The sequence below is a fragment of the Telopea speciosissima genome, chromosome 9 (assembly GCF_018873765.1).
Source record: "Telopea speciosissima isolate NSW1024214 ecotype Mountain lineage chromosome 9, Tspe_v1, whole genome shotgun sequence".
Classification (NCBI taxonomy): Eukaryota; Viridiplantae; Streptophyta; class Magnoliopsida; order Proteales; family Proteaceae; genus Telopea; species Telopea speciosissima.
Window position 1 is genome coordinate 26,780,565 of NC_057924.1, and position 23,807 is coordinate 26,804,371.

Here is a 23,807-nt window from a genome sequence, read left to right on the forward strand (position 1 = left end):
GCATATTATCATATTGCATTGATATGCTTCTATGTTACATACAAGCATAATTAAATAAAATAATCATTGCTATATTATATATATTGCATCTTAAAAGGCACCTAGGTGCTCCTCCAACGCATTGGGTAACTTAGTCGCCTTGACAACTATGCTTATTACTGCAATATTCCGCTGGTTTGACTTCAGTTTGTTTGTTGATTCTCTTGTTCTACTTCTCACAAATATTCAGATTAGCATCTCAAATTATCCTAGCCAATAATTCAGATCTGCTCTTGTTTTAGTTTCAGTTCCGCTGCTGCTGGCTATAAGTTCAGTTCTACTCTGTGATTCTGCAATCTATAGTTCTCAAAACTTCTGATTTGATCCTGATTCTGATAACTGAATCGCTGCAATTCTGTTTGCTTTCCAGTTTTCCTAGTTGCAGTAAGATTTCTCAGAATACTACTAATTTGTTCTCAGATTCCAGTCAAACTTTGAAGGCCCATTCTATTTGCTGAAATAATCCATCAACTATAGTTTCTGACAAATCTGAATTTTTTTTGCTGAAGTTTTCTTCATTGAGTTATATAAATTCTCCTTTGACTATTCTAACTTGATCCTGTTCAAGCTAATTTCCTGCTGGATTTTCCTGGCTCAGAATTAGTCTACATCAGCTAGTTATCGGCCCCAGAATTAGTTATTGTAATAGTGGATTCGTGAAACCTACCAGAGGTAACAGCACTCCTTTCAAATTTTATAAATAAAAAGGGAAGGGATACTACAGCCCACAATTTTAGCAGTCAAGCAATTGTGTCTTCTTCAATGGAGCAGCAGCCCTTGTGGTGAAACAAGAGCAACCCAAGGTCGTGAAGCTTTGGTTTGGCTGGTGGTGAAGCTGACCTAGGCTTGGTGGTGATACCAAGTCATATCCCCCCCCCCCCCAAAAAAAAACCTTTCTCCCATCTTCTCTCTTTCTTTATCCTCTTCTACCTTGTTGTTCTGTTGATTTCCTGCAACCTCTCTATCTCCTATTGTTAGCAAAACACAAATTGAGTGAATGGCTTGAATGATCAGATCGATCAACAAGCTTCTATTTATAAAGGGGAAATTACAAACTAAAGGACAGAACTGTCCCTGCTATAGCCGACTCTAACTAGTAGAGTTAGCAATACATAAAAAATAATAAACTAAACCCAAAAGGACTAGAATACCCCCACGGTATTCTGGTATACATTATTCAACACTCCCCCTCAATTGGAGCACATATGTCAATCATGCCCAACTTGACTAGATTAAGATGAAACAACCTGGCAGACACAGACTTCACAAAGGGAACACAAATCAGCCCTTCTTCCAATTTTTCCTTGATGAAATGTCTATCCACTTCAACATGCTTGGTACGATCATGCTGTACTGCGTTATGTGCAATGCTGATTGCAGCCTTGTTGTCACAGTACAGCAACATAGGAAGATGAATAGGAACACCAAGATCTTATAGCAAACTTTCAGCCAAAGTAACTCACAAATGCCTTATGCCATAGCACTAAATTCTGCTTCAGCACTAGAAAGAGCCACCACATTATACTTCTTGCTATGCCAAGTGACAAGATTGCCACCTACAAAAGAACAATACCCAGAGATAGACTTGCGATCTGTAGAACCAGCCCAATCAACATCAGTGAAGATCTAGCAACTTCAATCCCAAGAAAGTACCGTGGCTTTCCTAGATCTTTAATCTCAAACTCCTGCCCAAGAAAGGTCTTCAAACAACTGATCTCATTACCATCATTGCCAGTAACCACAATGTCATCAACATAGACTATAAGAATAGTGAGACCAACCCTCTTTATAAAGAGAGTGTGATCAGCATTACTCTGCTTGCCCACAGAAACCATGGCCTTGTGAAACAGGCCAAACCACGCTCTAGGTGGCTGCTTCAGCCCATAAAGTGCACGCTTCAATTTACCCACTTTGCCTTGAGTTTTGTCACAAGAGAACCATGGTGGAATGTCCATATACACCTCCTCATCCAGTTCTCCATTTAGGAAAGCATTCTTCACATCCAACTGCTGTAAATCCCATCTAAGATTGACTGCACAAGATAACAAAACTCGAACAGTATTCAGCTTTGCAACAGGGGCAAAGGTCTCCTGGTAATCAATCCCATATGTCTGAGTAACCCCTTTGCCATGAGTCGTGCCTTATATCTATCCACGGTGCCATCCACCTTCTGTTTCACCACAAACACCCATTTGCATCCAACAGTCCTTTTCCTTGGTGGAAGAACCACAAGATCCCAAGTATCATTTTTTTTTTCAGGGCTTCCATTTCTTCCATCATTGCTGTCTTCCACTTTTCATCTGATAGAGCTTCTTGCCAATTGTTAGGAATACGAACAGAAGAAAGGGAAGAAACAAAAGCATGAAAATATGGAGAAAGGGAGTCATAGGAAACAAAATGGGATATAGGGTGCTTAGTGCAAGCCCTGACACCTTTGCGAATAGCAATAGGTAGATCAAGAGAAGAAGTATTACCAGGTGGAGAAGCAGATTCTGGATCCAGGTTCGACAACTGAATGGGCTGCAGTGGATTGAAGTTGCTTATGTTTTCTTGTATAAGTTTGCACATTAGAATCATTAATCCTCCTCTGAAATTCATTAATGGTTTTCTGGATTGGAGTTTGCCAGACTGGAGTTGTCTCCCCTTGAATAGGAATGTCAATATTATCTGTGATGTCTCCCCCTATATAGGAATCTCTCCCCCTGAGGCAGAGGAAGGATTAGGAATAGGAGGAACAGAAACAGACTCATTGTGAACATATGGAAGGGGAGGTTCTATGGTCAGCACATCTTCACTAACACTCTCCCCCTGAAGAGGTGGGGACGAATAGTAAGAGAGAGTCTCATGAAAGACAACATCCATACTCACCATGGTACGTCGAGCAGGAGGGTAATAGCATTTGTACCTTTTTTTTGGATGGCAAAGTAACCCAAGAAAATGCAGTGGAGACTGCAGGGCTCAAGTTTACCAGCGGATTTAGTATCCCTAGTATAACAAACACAGCCAAACACCCTAGGGGGAACAATAAAAAAGAAAGGGCCATGTAGAAGCTCGACAGGGGACTTGGAACCAAGTACCCGAGTGGGCAGCCTATTAATTAAATAGGCTGCAATAAGGACAGCATCCCCTCAAGAAAAAGAGGGAACATTTCGAGCAAACATAAGTGCTCTAGCCACCTCCAAGAGATGGCGATTTTTTCTCTCAGCCACACCATTCTGGGCTGGAGTATCAACACAACTAGTCTGATGTAAAATGCCATGGGTAGCCAGGTATTTTTAGAACTGACCTTCCATATACTCTGCCCCATTATCACTTCGCAAGACTTTGAGAGCAGAATTAAATTGGGTCTGAACCATCTTGTGAACGTACTGAAAACAGGAAAAAACTTCAGCTTTTGTGTGCATCATATAGACCCAAGTGAACCTAGAATAACAATCTATGAAAGTGACAAACCATCGATGACCCGAAAGAGAAACTTTACGGCTAGGACCCCACACATCAGTATGAACCAAATTAAATAGGGAAGAACATCTTTTATTAGAAATAGGATAATTGGAACGTGTCTGTTTGGCCAAGACATAAGCCTCACAAAAAAATTCTTCCTTATTACAATTTTTAACTAATGATGAAAATAAATGAGATAAAGTTCCTAAGAGGGGTGTCCTAATCTAAAATGCCATTGGTGTAACTCAGAGGAGAATGAAGATGGTCGACATAATGAAGAAAGTAATGCTCTTGAAAGAGGAAGTCCATCATCAAGCAGGTACAATCCACCGTGCACACTACCCGATCCAATCGTCTTCCCCGAATCCAGTTCCAGAAAAACACAATGAGTTGGAAAAAAGGTTACTTTGCAATTCAGATTTTTGGTAATACTACTAATAGAGAGAAGATTAGTAGTGAATTTAGGAATATGCAAAACAGAAGACAAGGTAAGAGAAGGGGAGCAGCTTATGGATCCTTTCCCAGATACCAATGAGAGGGATCCATCAGCCACTTTGACTTAATCCTTGCTTAAAGTAGGGTAATAGGTATGGAAAAGGTTAGAAGAACTTGTCATGTAATCAGTGGCACCAGAGTCCATAATCCATGGAGTGGAGACAACCGATGCACAGTGACCAACAAAAAAAATACCTGAACGGACCAAGTGGGAACCTGATGGAGTAGAGTAACTGGCAGGAGCAGATGTAATAGAGGCAACGGAAGTCTATAACATACACTTGACAGTCTGTAGTTCATCCGGGGAGAAACCATTGTCAGCAGTAGGGGCTGTAGCTACACTTTTAGTATGATTAGCCTTGTTTTTAGCTTTGCAACGACCACGTTTGGCCTCAAAATCAGCAGGCTTCCCATGTAATTTCCAGCAATTAGCCTTAGTGTGATATAGCTTATTGCAGTGTTCACATTTGACTGGTTCCTTTGCTGAAACTGCCAAAGCTGTACCCTCAGATGGAGAAATAGGTTTGGAACCCAACTTGTAAGGCTGATTCTCAACTGTAGGAATGAGTAGCATTGCAACCAACGGGTCTCCTCAGTATGAACAAAAGCAAAGGCCTGCTCCAAGGTTGGAAAAGGAACCTGACCAAGAACTTGCACACGGATCATAGTTCTCAAGGCAGCAAGGCAACCCAAGGCGGTGGAGAGGTGCCTAAGCGCTTAGGCGACAACCGCCTAGGCGTCACCTAGGCGACCAAGGCGCTCTCAAGAGTTATTTTTTATTTCCCCCCTTTTTTTAACATTATTTAGTGTGCTAATGCTACAATATATACCTTATATCATCAAAAATCAACATTAAGTCTCCTCAAGTCATCAAAAATCAACATTAAGTCGCATCAAGTCATCAAAAATAATATTAAGCCACATCAAGTCATAAAAAATCAGCATAGAACTAGAAGATAACAGAACTGAAGAAGCCAGCTATTGGAAGTTTGAAACAATCAAAAAATACATTTGGTTTATACTGTTCTTAGAAAATATGATCTTATCTATAAGTAATTAAATTGCTCTCGATTTAGAGAGATGTTCTTGTTCTCTAAGAAGTTTGACTACTCAAATGATTTTATTTTTACATGAGATTTTTTGTATTAGTTAGAGCACAAAACCAGCTTTCCAACAAATCCAAAATTGCATAAATCTGATTTATTCTAAAGAAGTTATGTTCCGGTCAAACCTTATTTGGTCTACGCGAATGCTGTCAAAATCGCTCTAAATGAAAATATTTTTTTATATATCACAACAAATGAATATTTTACTGCACTTTTGGTTTTTAGCAATGTTTTACCATATTAAGATTTATAGAATTTTTAGATTTGAGAAAAACCCTAGCATTTGAAAGTTAAAAATTTCACCTACCGCCAAAAATCCAATTTTTGTTCTTGAACTGGGGGGTTAACTTTTTAGCCTTTTGGAATTTTATTTTTTAACTATTTTTATTGGATTCAAATAGGGGGTATTTGTTTATTTATGAATAATATCTTAAGTATATGAAATTACAAATACATTTACTTAGGGGTGTCAATGGGTCGGGTTGGGCCGGGCCTGCCTAAACCCTGACCCTGACCCTAGAGGCCTTAACCTAAACCCAAACCCTGACCCTGACCCTGACCCAACCCTGGCAGGGCTAAGAAACCCTCAACCCTGACCCGACCCTGCCAGGGTTTTCCCTAACCCGGCCCGGCCCGACCCGACCCTGAGAGCCTAAGCTCTTCTCCAGCTCTCGGCTTCCCCGACACCAGATTCTTCCGTTACCGCAAATTGAGGTGATTGATTTTCAAACTCATTACACAGAAAACAAAAATGCCGAACGCTTCGAAGAGTGGGAACCGAAGAGGGATAGAAGACAATGGAAAGGGAGCGAGGAAATTAAAGAACAAAGCAAAGTCTTTTCACGGGAGAACCCATTAGAAAGCATAAAAGTCAATAAGGTTATAAGAGATGTCTTAAAAAATCAGACTTTTATTGCTCTCGGATCTGCTTTCTGCCGGAAAATTGCAGGAGATTCCGCCAGAAGGAACACAGAGCAAAAATACTTTGTACTGAGAGGATACTTTGTGGGGTTTGGTGGGGCAGCGGGAATTGTTGTGGCGTTCTTCGTCTTTTCAGATCGAGGAAGAAAAAGGATGTTTCTTGGTCATGAACAAACCTATGTCCAGAGAGCGCCGTAGCAGGTCGAGTGGAGGAGAAACAAGCTGCTCAATGCTTGAATGCTTGATACCTTGATCGTAGCAGGAAAGGAAGAAGTGATGAACCAAGGATGAGAAGTAGGGGTCTCGAGCGGCGCTTTCCTCAAGAGATAGATGAAGAGTGAAAACGAAATTGGGTATTAGGGTTCACTAGTTTACCCTCAAGAGATGGGCGTTTTTGTCTTTTCCATGACAAATTGTACATAATTACAACTATACATTGCCTATAACTAATACAGGGTCGGGTCAGGGCCAGACCGGGCTAAGCCCGGGGTCTTATCCCCGACCCGACCCTGCCAGGGTCAGCCAAAATCTCAACCCTGACCCGCCCTTCGGGCTGGCAGATCAGGGTCGGGTCCGGGCCGGGCTTAGGGCGGGTTCGGGCGGGTTTGGGCCAGCCGGACATTATTGACACCCCTACATTTACTTAAATGATATTTGGCATAAATAAGGGCCAATACGGGGTTCGATACCAATAAAAGCCAATGCAAGGCGTTCTGCAATAAGGCGGTCGTCGCCAAGGCCCCAACAAAACCGCCTGGATGCCTAAGCGGGCCTAGGCGACGCCTTAACAACTATGACACGGATTGGATCATATTTAGCATTAAGACCAGCTAAAAAATCATTAGTACGAATCTGGTCCACATATTTGTGATAGGCAGCAATGTCTGCAGCGGTAAAGGGCTGAAACCAAGAGTAGTGACCCAACTGTTGTCATAGACTCTTGAGGGCAGCATAGTACTTAGAGACAGACAATTCTTTTTGTGTAGTGGTATGGAGGGTCTTACGAATCTCATAAACTTGAGCATCATTCCCCAACTGACCATACGTTTCCTTGGCAGCAGTCCAAATTTGTGCAGCAGTTTCAAGGAGAAGATACTGACTAGAGAGATCAGGTTACATAGAGTCCAACAAGAATGACATAACCATTGCATCATTAGCAGTCCAACGAGCCCGAAGAGAGCCTTCATCAGAGGGGGCTGGACAAAGGTGTCAGTGAGTCCTCTTCCAACCACAGTCAGAGAGAGAGATCTAGCCCACATTAAGTAATTGGTACCATCCAATTTAATTGCAGCAGCATAAGGGAGGAATTCAGTACTAGACTGACCTTCATCTCCAAAGGTAACCGTGGTAATATCAGACCCAAGCATACTTGCAGGTAATCAATCAGATAAATCCAGCAACAAATTGAAGCAATCGACTAATGAAGATCCAAAAAAAAAATTCGATCCAACCAAAGAAGACCCAAATATCGATAGGAGTCGGGGTTTTTAAAACACCCAGATATTTGAAACCTGAATTTTTTTCTGAAAAACTCCAAGAATGAGGCTGATATTCTGGTCGAGTACTCCTTTGGTATGTATAAGACTCCCCTAAAAAAATCAGCAAAGGGGGACACCCCTAACCCTAAAATCGATGAGTGTCAGGGTTTTGGAAAACCCTGAAAGTGAGATCAATATAGGAAAGGGGGCTTCGGTAGGTGTTGTAGACTTGCAATAGATGCTGTCCAGAGCTGCTAGAATGGAACCTCCAATGCGAACAACCAATCTCCAGTAGTATTGAGACTTGATCTTCAAGGGGGAGATCCTCCAAAAACTCGTAGAAGTAGAACAGGGCAGCAGCTATCGAAGAGAAGAAAAAAATTTATATCATCGATTGAGGTAGATGGAGGGCAGCAACTAGATCATTTGATCACCACATTAGTGCTGCCCCTTAAGTAGGAAAAAAAAACAGAAAAAAAAGGAGAAGAAGAAGCTAAGAGAAAGAGGAGAAGAGAGAAACGATGGAGTGGGGGGTGTTTTGTAACTTAGATTAGAATAATTGGCTCCGATGCCATGTTAGCAAAACACAAATTGAGTGAATGGCTTGAATGATCAGATCGATCAACAAGCTTCTATTTATAAAGAGGAAATTACAAACTAAAGGACAGAACTGTCCCTGCTATAGCCGACTCTAACTAAATAATATACTTGGGGCTATGCCATTTCTTCAGATATCACAATCTCCATCATAATAAATTTGATTGTTGTTCTTGAGGAGATATGAGACATTATACTTCATAAGATCATATCAGATTTTCTTATAGAACTGTATCCACATTGGTTTCTCTTAATGTTGTTAAGTTAAATTAGTATGTCCGCGCAACCTAGAGGTGCTCAATCATTAATTATAAAATTGAGGAGTTGAACTTTCTGCAAAATGGGACTACAACTAGAGCAATAACTAACAAGATTCAGACTGAAATTAACAAAAGATGTGGATCAGCAACTCGGAAAATAATGATGTCCACATGTTCATTGGGCGTCTTCCTGATATGGAACCTATATATGCAATGGCTTATAGTTTATTTGCGCCTTATTTTAATCCGATTGTGTTTTATTTTACCCTTCTGTTTGTCAGATGATAGGATCTCATATGCACAGCCATGATTTATGTCGGTTTTTAATGTTGAGGAGTTGTTATTACATACTCCTTGTTTTCATTCTAATTCTTGTGCACTGCCCTTGAAACAGACATTATTCTTATGAGGGATGATGACGGAGTTTCTTCTCCAAGCTCTCTGCGATGCAGGAAGAACAACAAATGCAAATAAATTGAAGATATTAGCTACAAAAAGGGTTTGGAGCTTGATGGTGCAACATATAATATATTGGTTTCTGGGTATTCCAGAGAAGGTAGAAGGAAGGAGGGGGAACTGGGAAGCGTTGTTGGAGGAGATGTTGGATAAAGGATTTATTCCTGATCTTGCTAGTTATAACAGGCTAATGGATTGGCTTTGTGATGGAAAGCAATTTGTTATTCACCAAAGAAACGTTAGGGGTGGGAGAACAGAAAAAAAAATTCTGCATTTGTACTGCACTAACCATTTTGGAGTTTGGACATTGATGTGGTTCTCTGATATTGTGCCAGTGGTGAATTGGAATTGGTCTGCAGCAGGCTACTTTGCCTCTTATATGTGTAACGTTTGATATGAAGACGAGATCTTACAAGGAAAAGACACACAAAATTGAGCAGTTATTTAGAGGTCTATTTGAGCCTTGGAAGGTGATGAATCAAAATAACAGGGAAACAGAGAAAGTCAATGTAGGAGTCCATTGTTGCTCCTCATTCTAAATGAGGTATGTAATTACACGGTTGTGGCCTTCTTTCAGTGCCATTCGTAGGATGCAATTGTAACCATGAATAACCTGGACTAATAGATTGTAAAGCTGAGGGAAAATGTGAAGATTTCCTCATGGATTTTGGAATCGTTTGTTGGTGGAGAGAAGGTAACAGCATAAACAACCAACAGCACATATTCTTGAATACTACTGGAAGTACTGTATATAGAATGATTGAACTGTTGAACTGATTCTTTCTGTGAATTGGCGCTGCATTTGCTTGGGTCACCCAAGTAGCTCATTAGTTCCTGAAAACTGAAGGAAATTTCTGATTGACGCGCCATGGAAATGAAGTTTAGTGTCGTCAAGAGTGCCTGGAGGAGTGGTGTTTATTGAATCTCGAGTTAATGTATTGCTTAGAATTGTCCTCGTTGACTATTGAGTTTGTCCGTTACAAATGTATATATGATTTTCCTTTGATAATTCCTCGAATATGTGATTATTTCTTGAATAAATACCATATTAAAAAATCAAAGTGGTCTTCTCTGATATGGTAGTGTGGGTACTTGCAGTTATAAATTTGAGCACAAATCCAGCAAAAAATTTGCCCGACTGAAATGGATGCTTTGTAGAAGAAGGTGAAAAAAAAAGTAGCGCCCTTGTTTATATTAAGTATGGAAAAATATTCATAATTATTCATCTTAGGTAAAAAATTATATTGCTTTTTATCAAAATAATTAAAATAATTAAAATACTTTTAAGTATTACAGTATTATTTATGATAATGAGTAATATAATCATAATTATTATGGATTAATAATGAACATAATAGCATTTATGTAATTTTTTATTATAAGAAGTGATTTTTTAAAATGTCTGCCAAACACAGTTTCTGTTCTTTTTCTATTCGTGGAACAGAAATGTAATAGTTTTACCAAACGCTGTTTCTCTTCCACGAGATTATTCTCACAGCACAGAATCGAAAAAGAGCACTTCTGTGAAAAGGGCATTCTCCCAAAACGGAAGTGTTACCAAACGGGACCTTACTCTTCCATAATTGAAGTCTCTTCCGAAGCCTATCATGAATAGGAGAACAGTGGTGAGCAGAAAACTTCGAAAAAATCAATGAGAACCCCAAATAGGTAATAGGAAGATGATCTGTAAGGAAACCAAAAATATCTCTAAGCTGAGCTTTCTGACCAACTGGAATACCCGCAAAGAAAGAAAGAGATTGGGGATTAATGGAGAGTCCTGACATCCCAGAGAAATTTTTTAATGCATTAGAAATGGTTGACACAGAAGAGAGAGGCTATGGCGAAGATTATAAGGTCATCTGCAAAAGATAAATGGGTGATAATTAGATTCAGTACTAATCTCAAGGATCTTGGAAAGGCCCTCCATGGCAATAGAAAACAGCAAAGGAGAGAGCGCAATCCTGACAAATCCCCAACATAGATTCAAAGAAACCTTGAAGGGATCCATTGACCAAAACTGAAAAATGAGTTGACAATATGCAACAATGGATCCAATAGATGAAATTTGGCTGAAATTCCATCCGAGAAAGAAGATGATCAATATATTCCCATTTGATTGAATCAAATGCTTTATGAATTCTCAGTTTTGGTTCATTGTGGTCCTGGCTTTGAATGGGTTTTCTAATGTTAATCTCTTCAGCCTAGTAAAACTCACCACGGGGTGAATGCCAAATTTAAACCATTAGGAAATGCTTTACAATCAAAGGACTTGAGCTAAGAAATATAATATATCAGAAAAAGTAGCAGTAAAAATACAGCATTGGTTGTAAACAGTGATAAAAATAGGAGTAAAAATGCAAAGGTAGTAAAGACTATTGCCTGGTATCTTAGTTGCATTGGTTAAATCATAATTAATCAATTAGGAGGGAGAAATTAAAGAGGACGCTGCTTCTAAAATCATTGCAGGCAGATTAACTGAGAGAAGCGTCTGGAATATTAAGTGGTTAAAACATTTTTATCAATGTGAAAACAAAGATCACATTCATAAGATGGCTACAAGGCCAGAAAATACACAAAGCTGAATGTTGCAAAAGAAAGAAACAACATATACACAAAATGAGCATATCTAAGGAAAGGATGTTGAGATGGATAAGCAGCAAGACAAAAGAAAATACAAAGAAAATACAAAAATTAATAAATCCGAGGGAAGAAAAACCAATATGTGCCGAGATGAAGAAAGTCATTTGAGGTGGTTCAAACATGTCTGACAAAGACTTTTAAACATGAAGAGTAATATATCGGTGCTAATCAAAGGTTTTAACAAAACAAAGTCGAGACTGAAAACAACCGAGGTCGAAGTAGCGAGAAAACACAGCATAAGAGTAGAAAGGCTTAATAGAGTGAATTCGTGGAATAGGATTCATGTCACCAACCAGAAGTAGTTTGGAAAAGGTTTAGCCAGTTGAGATTAGTTTATTTCTGCAAAGCCCATGATCCTGGCTTTTCTTTTCAATAACCATCTGTCAACTCATAAGATTAATAAAGAAGTTATTTAACCTGAAGTTCCATCAGTGGAGGCGGCATTATCCCAGTAATTGCTGCATCAAGACATGTTCCATACTTGCTGACATTCCACAGCTGGTGTTGCAGTCTTCCATATGAACTTCCTGGATCCTCTGGATCTCGCTTTTGCAATTTCTGATCCCAAAACTGTGAACGCACTTCTTGAAACCATCGTTGGAGCAAGCTCTACATCCCAAGCATGTATCTTGTGTTAGGTGCACTATTCAGAAAGCTCTCAAGATTTCTCAGTTTTAAGAAAATATACAGGGTATAGATAAAATATTCCAATGAGAGAGTTGAACCTGCTCTCACGTGTCTATTTTTTGAGTGATTACACTTCCCTTCTCAAAGAAGAGCACTCATAACTGTTGGTTCTAGTTAGTCATTGCTATATCAAAAATGCAATATTATAACAGCATTCCTTCATACTGCTGACTTGACATACCTGAACATCCGATCCATCAAAGCGTGCTATTACACCTGGCATAACAACAGAAACCTCCTCTGAGGATGAATTTTGAGAAAAACCATTCCTGGTTCCACGGACTCTCAACCTAAGTACACGTCCAGGATATATCATCTGTATATAAAGTATAAACAAGTAGAAAGAGTTCAAAATTTTTATAAATAAAAGGTCTTTCACTTTAAGATTATAAATGGATTATTGAAGAATGTGTAAATACAGACTTAGACAGCGTAAAATAATATTAATCAGGAATGACTACATACGAAATGCAAATTCAATCCTCTTTAGATGATAAGACAATCTTTTAAAAGGTAGTATCCTCTTGATTTGGGAATGCAAATCCAATCCAATTTTCATTAATGTCCTATAGATTGACCCTCTTTTCCATAATTATTTATTTCCACACACTATTCTACAGAACATGGTATCAAAACTATTGACTTTGATCTTTTAGCACCGGAAAGTTACACATGTGTGAATCCACTAGAGTTGTGGACAGGTGAAGCAGTTGCTCTAGCCTGGCTAGACAAATAAGACCCACTTTGGAGGCCAAAACCTAGACCCGGTCCAACACAGTTTTTTTGTTCCAACAAGGGTTGGATTGTTGGAAGTAGTTTAGTTATTCTTTAAGTCTTTTATTTGTTTGAGTTAGATACGTAGTAATAGGCTATTTAGTTTTAGAGTTGGTTTGCAAGTTATTTTTTCAGTTTTAGATTGTCGCTGAATAGAAAATTATTGGGTTTTGCTCTGCATGAGTGTGTGGTTGTGTGCTTCCTCTCCCCCCCCCCCCCCCCTTCTGCAACTCTGAAAATCATCTCAGAATTCTTCCCTTTCTCCTAACCGGCCCTCTATCAATTTGTTATCAGAGCAGAAGTTCCCCATCTCCCCCCCTCTACCCCCTGCAACTCTGAAACTCATCTCAGAATCCTCCCCTTCTCCTAACCGGCTCCCCACCAATGGGTCACTTCAAGCAGAAGGTGTAGACAAGTGAATCCCCCACATTGAATTAGATAAGTTGGAGGAAGACTTCTCTAGAGACAAGAAAGAGGAGTTGGAGAAGACTTCCATGAAAAGAAAATTTTAGGCACGGAAATGGTCTCTAGTGCCCAAGGAGTGGCTAGAAATTTGGCTTTATTGTCCGAGGTGGCAAGGGCTTTGGGTTGGCAGAGATTTGAGATCAGGTCGGGGTAGACGGTGAAGTTGATTTAGCTGATTAGGAGAATGGCAGATCAAAATATAACTTAAATGCAGGGAGACAAAACTGCTCTTCGGTAAGTAAAGATCCCCAATGTTGTGCTAGGCTTTCTTTCTTACTTTGCTATTGTCCATTTAATTCCTTCCTTTATGGCCTTGATCTGGGTCCTTTGAGGGGGGTGTTTCAGCTGTGGTGATTTTCCTGTAGGTTCTGTTCTTGGAGGCTAGTAGATGGAGGGGGATTTAAATCTGTGGTTGAATGGTGGGGAATGTGAGTCTTATTTCCCTTTCATTGTCTTTTCCTTTCCCCTCTCTTTCCTAATAAAATTCTTGTTGTCGCTGATCCAACCAAAAGGGAGCAAAGTTTACAGCCTCAGCCAGAAAGATTGAACAAAAGGAAGAATATCTCATAGTTAAGGGGAACCTAATGCTGTAAAGAATTATGTTTGTGAATTAACATGTTTCAAGCAATTCAAAACTCAAGCTCAACAATGTCAAACTTTAGTGAAAGGGTGTCAATTGATTCCGTGCCTACTGTAAACAAGGAAAAGTATGTTCTGAAAGCTTTTACCATTAAGAATTTCACTCATCCAGATAAGGTTGGATCTACTTTCCATATCCTCTTACTTCACCCACTGAAGCATGTTACTCACAAAGGGAAGAAAGAGGTCAGTTCAAACATTATCAATAACCAAGCAGAGATCAGTCTTCTCTCAAGGACTATTGTTGAATTATGCAGCATCAATAGCCTTCAAATCAAGAGCAAGTCAATAGATCCAGCTATAACTATGGTTATGACATAGATATTGCCTTTAATGTTCATAAGAAACTTTAAGACTGTTGTAATTTGGGTATAAGGGTAGTTTTGTCTATAGGGATAATTCCATATTTATACTCTCTTGTACTCTCCCATAGTAAGGTTTTACTCATTATAAATAAAGGCTGGCCTCTGTTATATACTCATATTGACAAGCCAATAATCCCATCAATCAACATGGTATCAGAGCGGGGATCAAAACCGTAGGTACTGCCATTGCCGCCAGCCTCTCTCTCTCCTCCCTTCTCTCTTCCCCCCTTGGTGGTAGTTCTTCTCACCACTGAGGAGTTGTCCCTTTTCTCCCTCTTGGCCCTTGACTACTTATGGCCTAAAGGGGTTTTTGTTACCTTTTTTTACCTTTTTATATGTTAGTTTTTCCTTCTCTTTGTAAGCCTGCATTACCATCATGTTGGATCTTACCACCGCATCTACTGGAACCGAAGGCACCAGCCGTGGACGTCATGGCGATTTTCCTTCCTTCCATGTTAGCTCCATTAAGTTGGATGGGAGCAATTATTTGATGTGGTCTTGCTCTTGTTATTTGTTCATTGATTCCCGCGGGTATGCAGGATATCTTACAGGGGAAACTGAGAAGCTGACGATTGCAGGTACATCCCAGAAAAAATGGAGTTCAGACCATAGTTGTCAAGGCGTCGTCTAGGCGGGCGCCTTGGTTGCCTAATTGGTGTCGCCTTGATTTTGGAACTTCTCCAATGCCTAGGGTCACCTAGACACCGTGACAACTATGGTTCAGACAATTCTTTGGCAATGTCTTTTCTTTTCATCTCCATGCATGATGCATCCCAATATTGCACAAGGATACTTGTTATTGGATTTTGCTGCAAAGATTTGGAAGGCTGCTCAAGATACATATTCGCAAGTTAGGAATGATGCTCAGGTGTATGAACTGCGCAAAAAGATTCATGAGACAAAACAGAAGGAGCTGACTTTGTCCCAGTATTACTCTTAATTGCACGGTCTGTGGCAAGAGTTGGATTTTTATGATGACTTTCAAGCTGTTTGTCCTGATGATGCTACTAAATTCAAGAAGAAAGAAGACAAACTTTGGGTATATGATTTTCTAGCTGGTCTGAATGTTAAGTATGACCAGATTCGTGCCCAAGTGGTTAGCCGTGAGCCTTTTCCATCCTTGGAGCAAGCTTATTTGTTGATTCAGTTGGAGGATACAAATCGTACTGCTATGTTACAGCCAGTACCACAAGAAAGATCAGCCTTATATTCCAGCCCTAGTAATCAATCCAGAGGGAGTACCACGTGTACCAGTGATCGTTCCTCATCTGAGATGGAAACTGTGAAGTGAGATTACTAAGGCAAGGAGCGTCATACCAAGGATTCTGCTGGAAACTTCATAGGAGACCAACCACCTCCATCTCCCGTGGTCGTTGTCGTGGTCGTGGTCGTGGCCAATCTTATGATCATCACACTGAAACGTCCGAGTCTACACCTGTTACGATGATTGATGACTAAATTGGATCCTACTTCACCTGCATCTGCCTCTGCCTCTGTCGTGGTTACTTCTGACTCAAACCTTGCCCATTCAGGTATTTCATTCGGTGGTCACCATGCATCAGTCATATCCTGTCCTTGGATCATTGACTCAGGTGCCACTTTTCATATAACCGGTTCCTCTAATATGTTCTTTCAATATTCCCTTTGTTCAGGAAAAGAAAGAGTACGTGTAGCTGATGGTTCTCTTTCCTTTGTCTATGGAAAGGGTTTAATTCATTGTTCTCTTACCTTATCATTTTCCACTGTTTTGCATGGTCCTAATTTCTCTACTAATTTACTTTCAATTAGTAGTTTGACTACAAACCTGAATAGCAAAGTCACCTTCTATCTTCCCACTGTGTTTTTCAGGATCTGGTGCCTGGAAAAATGATTGGTTGTGGGAGAGTGCATGGTGGTCTATATCTGCTAGAGGATGGTCTCTCTTCAACATCATCAATTTCTGGCCAGGCTCATCAAACCGACTCCACACAGACAGCATTATCTGAGTTGCATCGCTGGGATCGACGTTTGGGTCAACCCCCCCCCCCCCTCTATAGGAACCTTAGCAAAAATTTTCCTTTATTTCAGCAGTGTAATCCAAAGGAGTTTTAATGTGATGCTTGTGTTTTGCCAAGCAATCTTGTACTGTTTACTCTAGTAATAATAAAAGAAGTATTGCTCCATTTGTTTTGATTCACTCTGATGTTTGGGGCCCTGCCCGTCATGTTTCTATCTCTGTTATCGAAGGTTTGTTACATTTATTGATTGTCATATGCAGACTACTTGGGTATACTTATTACATTACAAGAATGAACTATTTCGTTGTTTTCAATTGTTTCACAATATGGTTCTCACACATTTTGACGCAAAAATTAAGATTCACTGTAGGATAATGGGAACGAGTATATGGATGGTCATCTCCAATCCTATCTTGTTGTTCATGGAATCATTCACCAAACTAGTTGTGTTGACACTCCTGCTCGAAATGGGGTAGTTGAACGCAAGAACCGCCATATGATAGAAGTAGCTCATTCTCTTATGTTCGAGATGAATGTCCCTTCTCAGTATTAGAGTGAGGCAAACCTGACCGCCACCTATCTTATCAATCGGATGCCTACCCGGGTATTGAATTTTAACTCTCCTCTTGATGTGCTCCAAGGTTCTTCTGCCTTTGTTGTTCCTCCCAATTTCTTTGGCTATGTATGCTTCGTAAACAGACCGACACAGTATCGACATGTATCAGTTGGTATTGACCGATACAGCTCGATATAGACCGACATGTATCGATACTCTCACAAAACCCTTTAATGTACATATCGGAAGTATCGGTCCGTATCGTATCCTATCGGGTCATATCGGCCGATACAACATGATACCAATCGAGATGTACAATTTTTAAAAAAAAAAAAAAACGATAAGTATCGGCCAATACGTATCGTACCAATAATTTAAACCATGACTACAAGTGTTATCATCCTCCATCTTACCGTATTTTTGTCTCCAGGGATGTTGTTTTTCACGAATCTGTGGCTTATTATCCCTCTGGCACCTCTTCAGGGGGAGAATCCTACTTTTGTTGAAGATGTGCCACTAGTTGTGACTATGGATAGCCCACCTTCTATGGATGACACCTCTATTGATGATGTTGATACTCAGGTTCAAAGAGAGAGAGTTCAACAAGAAATATAGGTGTACACTAGTTCTCAAAAACAGCAGATAGACACCACCACCACCACTGCACTGCCTCTTCCTAGCCAACCGGTGTCCTCTGATCCAGGATCGACTTCTTCTCCATCTAGTAATCCTTCACCTTCTAGTGCCTTTGATCCTTCTCTTGACTTACCCATTGCTGTCCAGAAAGGAAAGCAAATTTTACTCAATATCCTATATCTCAGGTTGTTTTGTACCATTCACTTTCTTCTTCCTATTGTGGCTTTGTGCCTTCTTTGTCTTCTGTCTCTGTTCCACAGAATTGGTAAGAGGCAATTGTAAATCCATGTTGCAAAAAAGAATACTATTCAGTGGAAGTAGGCTATGGTTGAAGAGATGCAAGTTCTATGAAAGAATGACACTTGGGATTTGGTAACCCTTCCTTCAGGAAAGAAACCTATGAGTTGTAAGTGGGTATTTATAGTGAAGCAAAACATGGACGGCATGGTGGACCGATATAAAGTAAGGCTCGTTGCTCGTGGTTTCACCCAGACATATGGGATCAATTACCAAGGAACTTTTGACCCTGTTGCAAAAAAGAATACTATTCAGGTTATACTTTCTTGTGTAGCTAATGTGGGATGGACTCTGCAACAACTAAATGAGAAGAACGTATTTCTTCATGGAGAGCTTGAGGAAGAAGTGTATATGGAGATTCCCCTGGGTTTTTCTTGCTCCAAAACTCAAGGGAAAGTCAGCAAGTTGAAGCATGCACCATATGGCCTGAAACAATCACCTCGTGCCTAGTTTGTAGATTTCATAAGGCGATGATGACATTTGGATACAAGCAGAGTAATCTGACCATACTTTGTTTATCAAGCGTTTGGGTGAAAAGATTACTCTTCTTATAGTGTACGTTGATGAATTGTTGTCACTGGGGATGACACTGAAGAAATCTCCCGTTTAAAGGCATACTTAAGAAAAGAATTTGAGATTAAGGAATTGGGCCTATTGCGTTATTTTCTTGCCATAGAAGTGACCAGATCCACTTAAGGTATCTTCTTTTCTCAACGGAAGTATGCTCTTGACCTTCTCTGAAACAGGGAAGTTAGGTTGTTGTCCATCTGACACTCCTATTGAAACTAATGGTCATCTCTCAAGTAAGGATGGTGAACCAATTAATCGGGGTCGATATCAAATGTTAGTTGGCAGACTCATTTTCCTTTCTCATACTCGACCCGACATTGCCTATGCCATGAGTCTAGTCAGCTATTATATGCATGAGCCTTACTCCACACACTTGGAAGCTATGTTTCGCATCCTACGCCATTTGAAGTCTGCTCTAGACAAAGGGGTCTTTTTTTCTCCTCATGACCATCTTCGTGTTGAGGCCTTTACTGATGCAGATTGGGTAGGATCTCCTGACGACCGTCGGTCAACTACTGGTTATAGAACCTTTGTAGGTGGTAACCTTGTTACATGGCGCAGCAAGAAGTAGGCTGTAGTTGTTCGATCTAGAACTGAAGTGGAATTTCATGCTATGGTTCATGGTATTTGTGACTTGTTATGGCTTAAGAGTCTTCTACAAGACTTGGGTGTGTGTGTTTCATTGCCAATGCAGTTATATTGTGACAGTCAATCAGCCATCAGCATTGCTCACAATCCGGTTCAGAATGATCGTACAAAGCATGTGGAGATTAACTGTCACTTTATTAAAGAAGAATTAGACAATGGAGTTATCTGTATTCCTTTTGTTACATCTGGGGACCAATTAGCAGATGTTTTCACTAAGGTTTTAAGTGGTAAGTTGTTTCATCCTATTGTGTGCAAGTTAGGCATCTGTGATATATATGCACCAATTGGAGGAGGAGTGCTGTAATTTGGGTATAAGGGTAGATTTGTCCATAGGGTTATTTCTGTACTTATACTCTCTTGTACTCTCCCATATTAAGGTTTTACTCATTATAAATAAAGGCTGGCCTCTGTCATATTGACAAGCCAATAATCCCATCAATCAATAAAGACCATTTAAAAAAAAAAATTTGTATGAAACTTTGCTTCAGAACATTTGATGATTTTCTCGATTGCTCTTAGAATATGGATGCATGTGATATATGACAGTCACAGCTTAAGCAATTAAATGTAACGGAGCTTCATGATGGTTACAAGAATAAGATTTAAGAATTTAGCTGGCAGTTTTAGTCGCACTAAAACTCTATTCCGAAAGACATCTAGCTCATTGAAATGCATCCCATAGTTCAAGTTAGGTGACAGGGAGGATTAACGGTCAACCTCATTAATGCCAAACACACGTTTAAAATATAAAATCGCTTTGCACTTGGAAAGCAATATTACCCTGATTAGTGAAGAATCCCCCTGGGAAATATCATTAGTTACTTAAACTAAGCTCTTGCAATATAACAGCTACATTCTTTTATCACAGGTTTAGCACAAGTATACAGGATCTTATGTTCCAATTCAGTTAAGAGTGAAGTATAAACACCATATCTTATTCAAGTATACCTTCCAACTAACTAGATGCAACTATTCTTATCGTTCATTCACTGTCCCCAGCAAGGAAAGCTAATTTTTGGCATTAATGTAGAATATAATCTCCAAAAAAAATTAAGTGCGTTAAACTAAAAAATTTTAAGAGCAAGAGTATACCTTTTAACAACTATAAACATTTATCCAAAAAAAAAAAACTAAAAACATTCAAAATTTTTCATATGAATTTACCAAAAAAAAAAAAAAAAACAATTTGATGTATTTCAATGGCATCCCTTCCATTGTAGCATAGAATTATGAATTACAGAGTCAAAAGAATCATGTCTTCACCCACCCACACACAACCCCAAAAAATAAAAGAATCTACTTCGGCATTGAAGATACCTGTTTATGAATTAGATCGCCACCCACAGAGTAGATGAGCAGATACCCATTAGAGGTTCCAAGGGAAAGTACACGGATATCATCAAAGACGAGCCATTCGATGGCGGTAATCTCGCCCTCCGTTGGGGACAGAGAAGGTCGGATCTTGACGGAACGATTGGAGGGATCATCTTCATTCCAGCCGAGGATGAGAACGGTAGAACAATCAGCAAGAGCAACAGAATGAGTGTCGAGGACGGTGAGAAGGGAGCGGTTGTCGACCAGCCACCCTTCCTTGCCAGCACCAAATTCGGACAATTCTTCACAGGCGATGCAGCCAAGTTCCGTCACATGTGACCGCTTGGCCATCGATACACCATTATAGAACCAGAAACCCAAAGTAAGGAAAAGGATGTGAAGAAAATTGCATTTCCAGATCAAAGAAATGAAGGATAGGTTGCAGATACAGAGAAGGAACGTGAGGAGATGAACTGATAGAAGAAAGAGCTTTTTTTTTTTTTTGCGTGTGTGTCGGGCAAAGAATCCTCAATGGAGAATTTTACATATCACTTTTTGGGACGGCGATTCGTCGCCGACCCGCCACCTGGCCAATGCCTCTAAAGGAGTTCGGGTCGGATCGACAAAAAATGAGCCTAAGTCAAAGACCGCCGGATCAGCCCACACCTCCAGGCTATAACCCGGAAAAAAAAAGGGGTTTTCTTCACGCACCCCATGAGGTTTGACGTAATTATGGAAAAATTTCTCAATTTTGTAAAATTCTGCGTGCCCCCCTGAAGTCTTAACAATTAACATATTCCCCCATGCGTTAGTTTAGGACTAATAACATTAAAAGCTTTGGATGAACTGACAAAAATGCCCCTCCTTGTTGCGAATGAAAACCAGACAGAAGTTTTAAGGTTTGAAATTTTGGGAAAAATCCCAAATCTTAGCCTCTACTCTGCGCAACCTTCCTCCTGTGTCATCTTTCCCAATCGTACCCTAGAAGAAGAATCGACGTGACGCAATGGTGCTCTAAAAGTCATGAGAGTTTAATCTTCCACCTACAACTCCTCCGCCCAGATCGATTCTTGGACCACCATTGTTGGGCCTGCAACTCCAACCTACTCGGTGCAACTTGCAACTCATCCCAACAAAAATCTATTGTAAATAATGTTAATGTTAGAATGTGCAATCGTTGTTGAACTCATGTTGATAAAAAAAAAATCTTGATATGCAATGCAATCGTATCTAAGATTTGAAGTGTGGTAGTGGTTTATTGAGGTTGAGTAGTGGTTTCAATTGGACTTTGTAGGAGTAGTCAATTGAGACTAACACAAATAATGTGCTCTGCTCTGCTAATGCAAATGCTCTGCTCTACTCTGCTCTTGGATATCTTCCAGGTTGATCAACCCACAACACTTACCCATCCAAATGCTCTGCTCTGCTAATGCACACACTTAAGACTAACACAAATAAGCCCAAGCTCCCTACTTTCTGACTAATGAGCTAAAAATTACCCAAAACCAATGAAGTGTGATTGATGAGTCTGTCTCTCTTCGAAGATGGAAGAAAATGACTAATATTAATAAGTGTGATTGTTTGTGGTATGGAGTGCTAATGTTGTACAAAAAATTGTTATTTTTACAGGTAAAATGAATTCTGCCAGTGTCAATGAGAGCAATTCATGTTACGCTAAATTTGAGAACCAGCTATGTTTTTGTACGAAAAGAGCTACTTTGAGGATCTCAAACTCGACAGACAACCCGAGTAGGCTATATTATAAGTGTGCAAAGAAAAACAAAGGTGGATGTAACTTCTTCCAATGGTGTAGTACCATTACTGAACTTGGTCAATTTAGCTTCACAAATGCTCTAGGTCCATTAAATAATGTGGGTGAAATTAGTATAGAAGAGCAACAAAAGAGAGAGCAACAGAGGAGGGAGCAACAGAAGGAGGAAGAATTCTGTGGTTTGAAAAATAGAGTGATTGAGCTGGAAAAGTCAAATGCTATAATGAAGATGTTTTGTCAAATTATGGTCGCTTTGTTTCTCTTGAACTTTGTTGTAATTGTTGTGAAGATATGATGGAGTGTATGGGAAGGGCACTTAATGTATGGGAAGGGTATTTCACCTAATGTATGGGAAGGAGAGTTTCAGTAAACATGGTCTTGTTGGTATTTGGAATGTTAAAACTATATGGTATGATGAATGTTTGAAAACTACTATTTGCTTGTTGAGGTTCCTTGAATCTATGTTTAGATAGGCTTATAACATGGAGTGATCTTGTATTCGTTTGCAACTTTAATTGAAACTAAAAAATTTCAGCAAAATTGAAAAAACAGAAAAAGAAAGGAAGTAGTGAAGGAAAGGAATAAGAAAAGAAAGGAGAAGGTCATGACTTGGTGCAAGTGATGATCAAGCTCTTTAGAGGTAATAGAGGTGCAATGAAAATAACATGGTCTTCAACTTGCAGGTTCTTTCAATTAAATCCTTTCCACTTGAACCAATTATAAATCTTTTGATTTCAAAGGATCAATCTTTCGATTGGATTGCATATTATTGCACTTTGCTAGACTTTTGGTATGATTTTCTACAGTCATGAGACTGATGTTCTGTGTAGCTCACAGTTGTGCTTTATCAAGCTTTGTGGCAAAAGCTAGAGGGAACGGGATGCTGGATGCAGTGCAGGAGATGACTATTCCATCCAAATTGGACTGATTCAGCAAACCTAACTTTGTGGCTAAATAAAGAGAAGTTTTGTAACTGGCCTTGAAGCTCTATTGTTACACCCGTACCCCAAATATCCCCTTATACCCCGGGGCAATCCAGACCTTACCCAAAGGGTAATGCCTTATGGCCATGGTCAACACTGATGACCTTGAACTGAAAATATTATAATAAGAATCCCCTCAAAGACTTGGAAGTGTGGGCCAAAGCCCCACAACTTTCCTTGAAGTTTGGGCCATGATAGTAGCACCGGAGTCACGAACGGACTCACTCATACTGAATCCGCTCGAGGATCCACCCGTGCTGTCATCAACCTTTTTGGATTATTTTCATATGGAACCCACATCCCCGTGTCCTAGACACCCTAATTGAACCTTTAGACCATATGGACCCCTGCCTTCACTATTGATTGGTTGAGTGGGCCTACAAGGCTTAACTTAGGTGAATAATGGGTTTTATATACCCTAACCTAAACCAAATAGACCTTAGTGGACAATTAAGTCCTATGGATTTAGGGTGCACCCCAAACATGACCTAATGGACCTAATGGTTATAGCTAAGGCCAAACAAGCCCTAAAACCCAACTAAAACCCATTTAAAGACCTAAGGGCCACTAAGTGTTTGGGGGTACCTAAACCAAACATGGCCTAAGGCCCATTTGACCCCATAAAGGATAAGAAAACCCCTCTCTTTCACTTATCTCTTCCCCTCCCCC

General features: G+C 39.9%; 1 protein-coding gene across 1 annotated transcript in view; it reads right to left on the reverse strand.

The window, feature by feature from the left end:
- The window catches only part of LOC122640681 (rab3 GTPase-activating protein non-catalytic subunit), a 35,018-nt gene extending 14,136 nt beyond the window's left edge, over window positions 1-20,882 (reverse strand). Inside the window, exons 1-3 of the mRNA XM_043833908.1 lie at window positions 20,388-20,882; window positions 12,305-12,439; window positions 11,854-12,045 (exon numbers count right to left, since the gene is read on the reverse strand). Of these exons, the coding sequence (XP_043689843.1) occupies window positions 11,854-12,045; window positions 12,305-12,439; window positions 20,388-20,735 (675 nt within the window). The 5' untranslated portion in view covers window positions 20,736-20,882. The remainder of the gene's footprint in view (window positions 1-11,853; window positions 12,046-12,304; window positions 12,440-20,387) is intronic.
- Window positions 20,883-23,807: the final 2,925 nt, after the last annotated feature.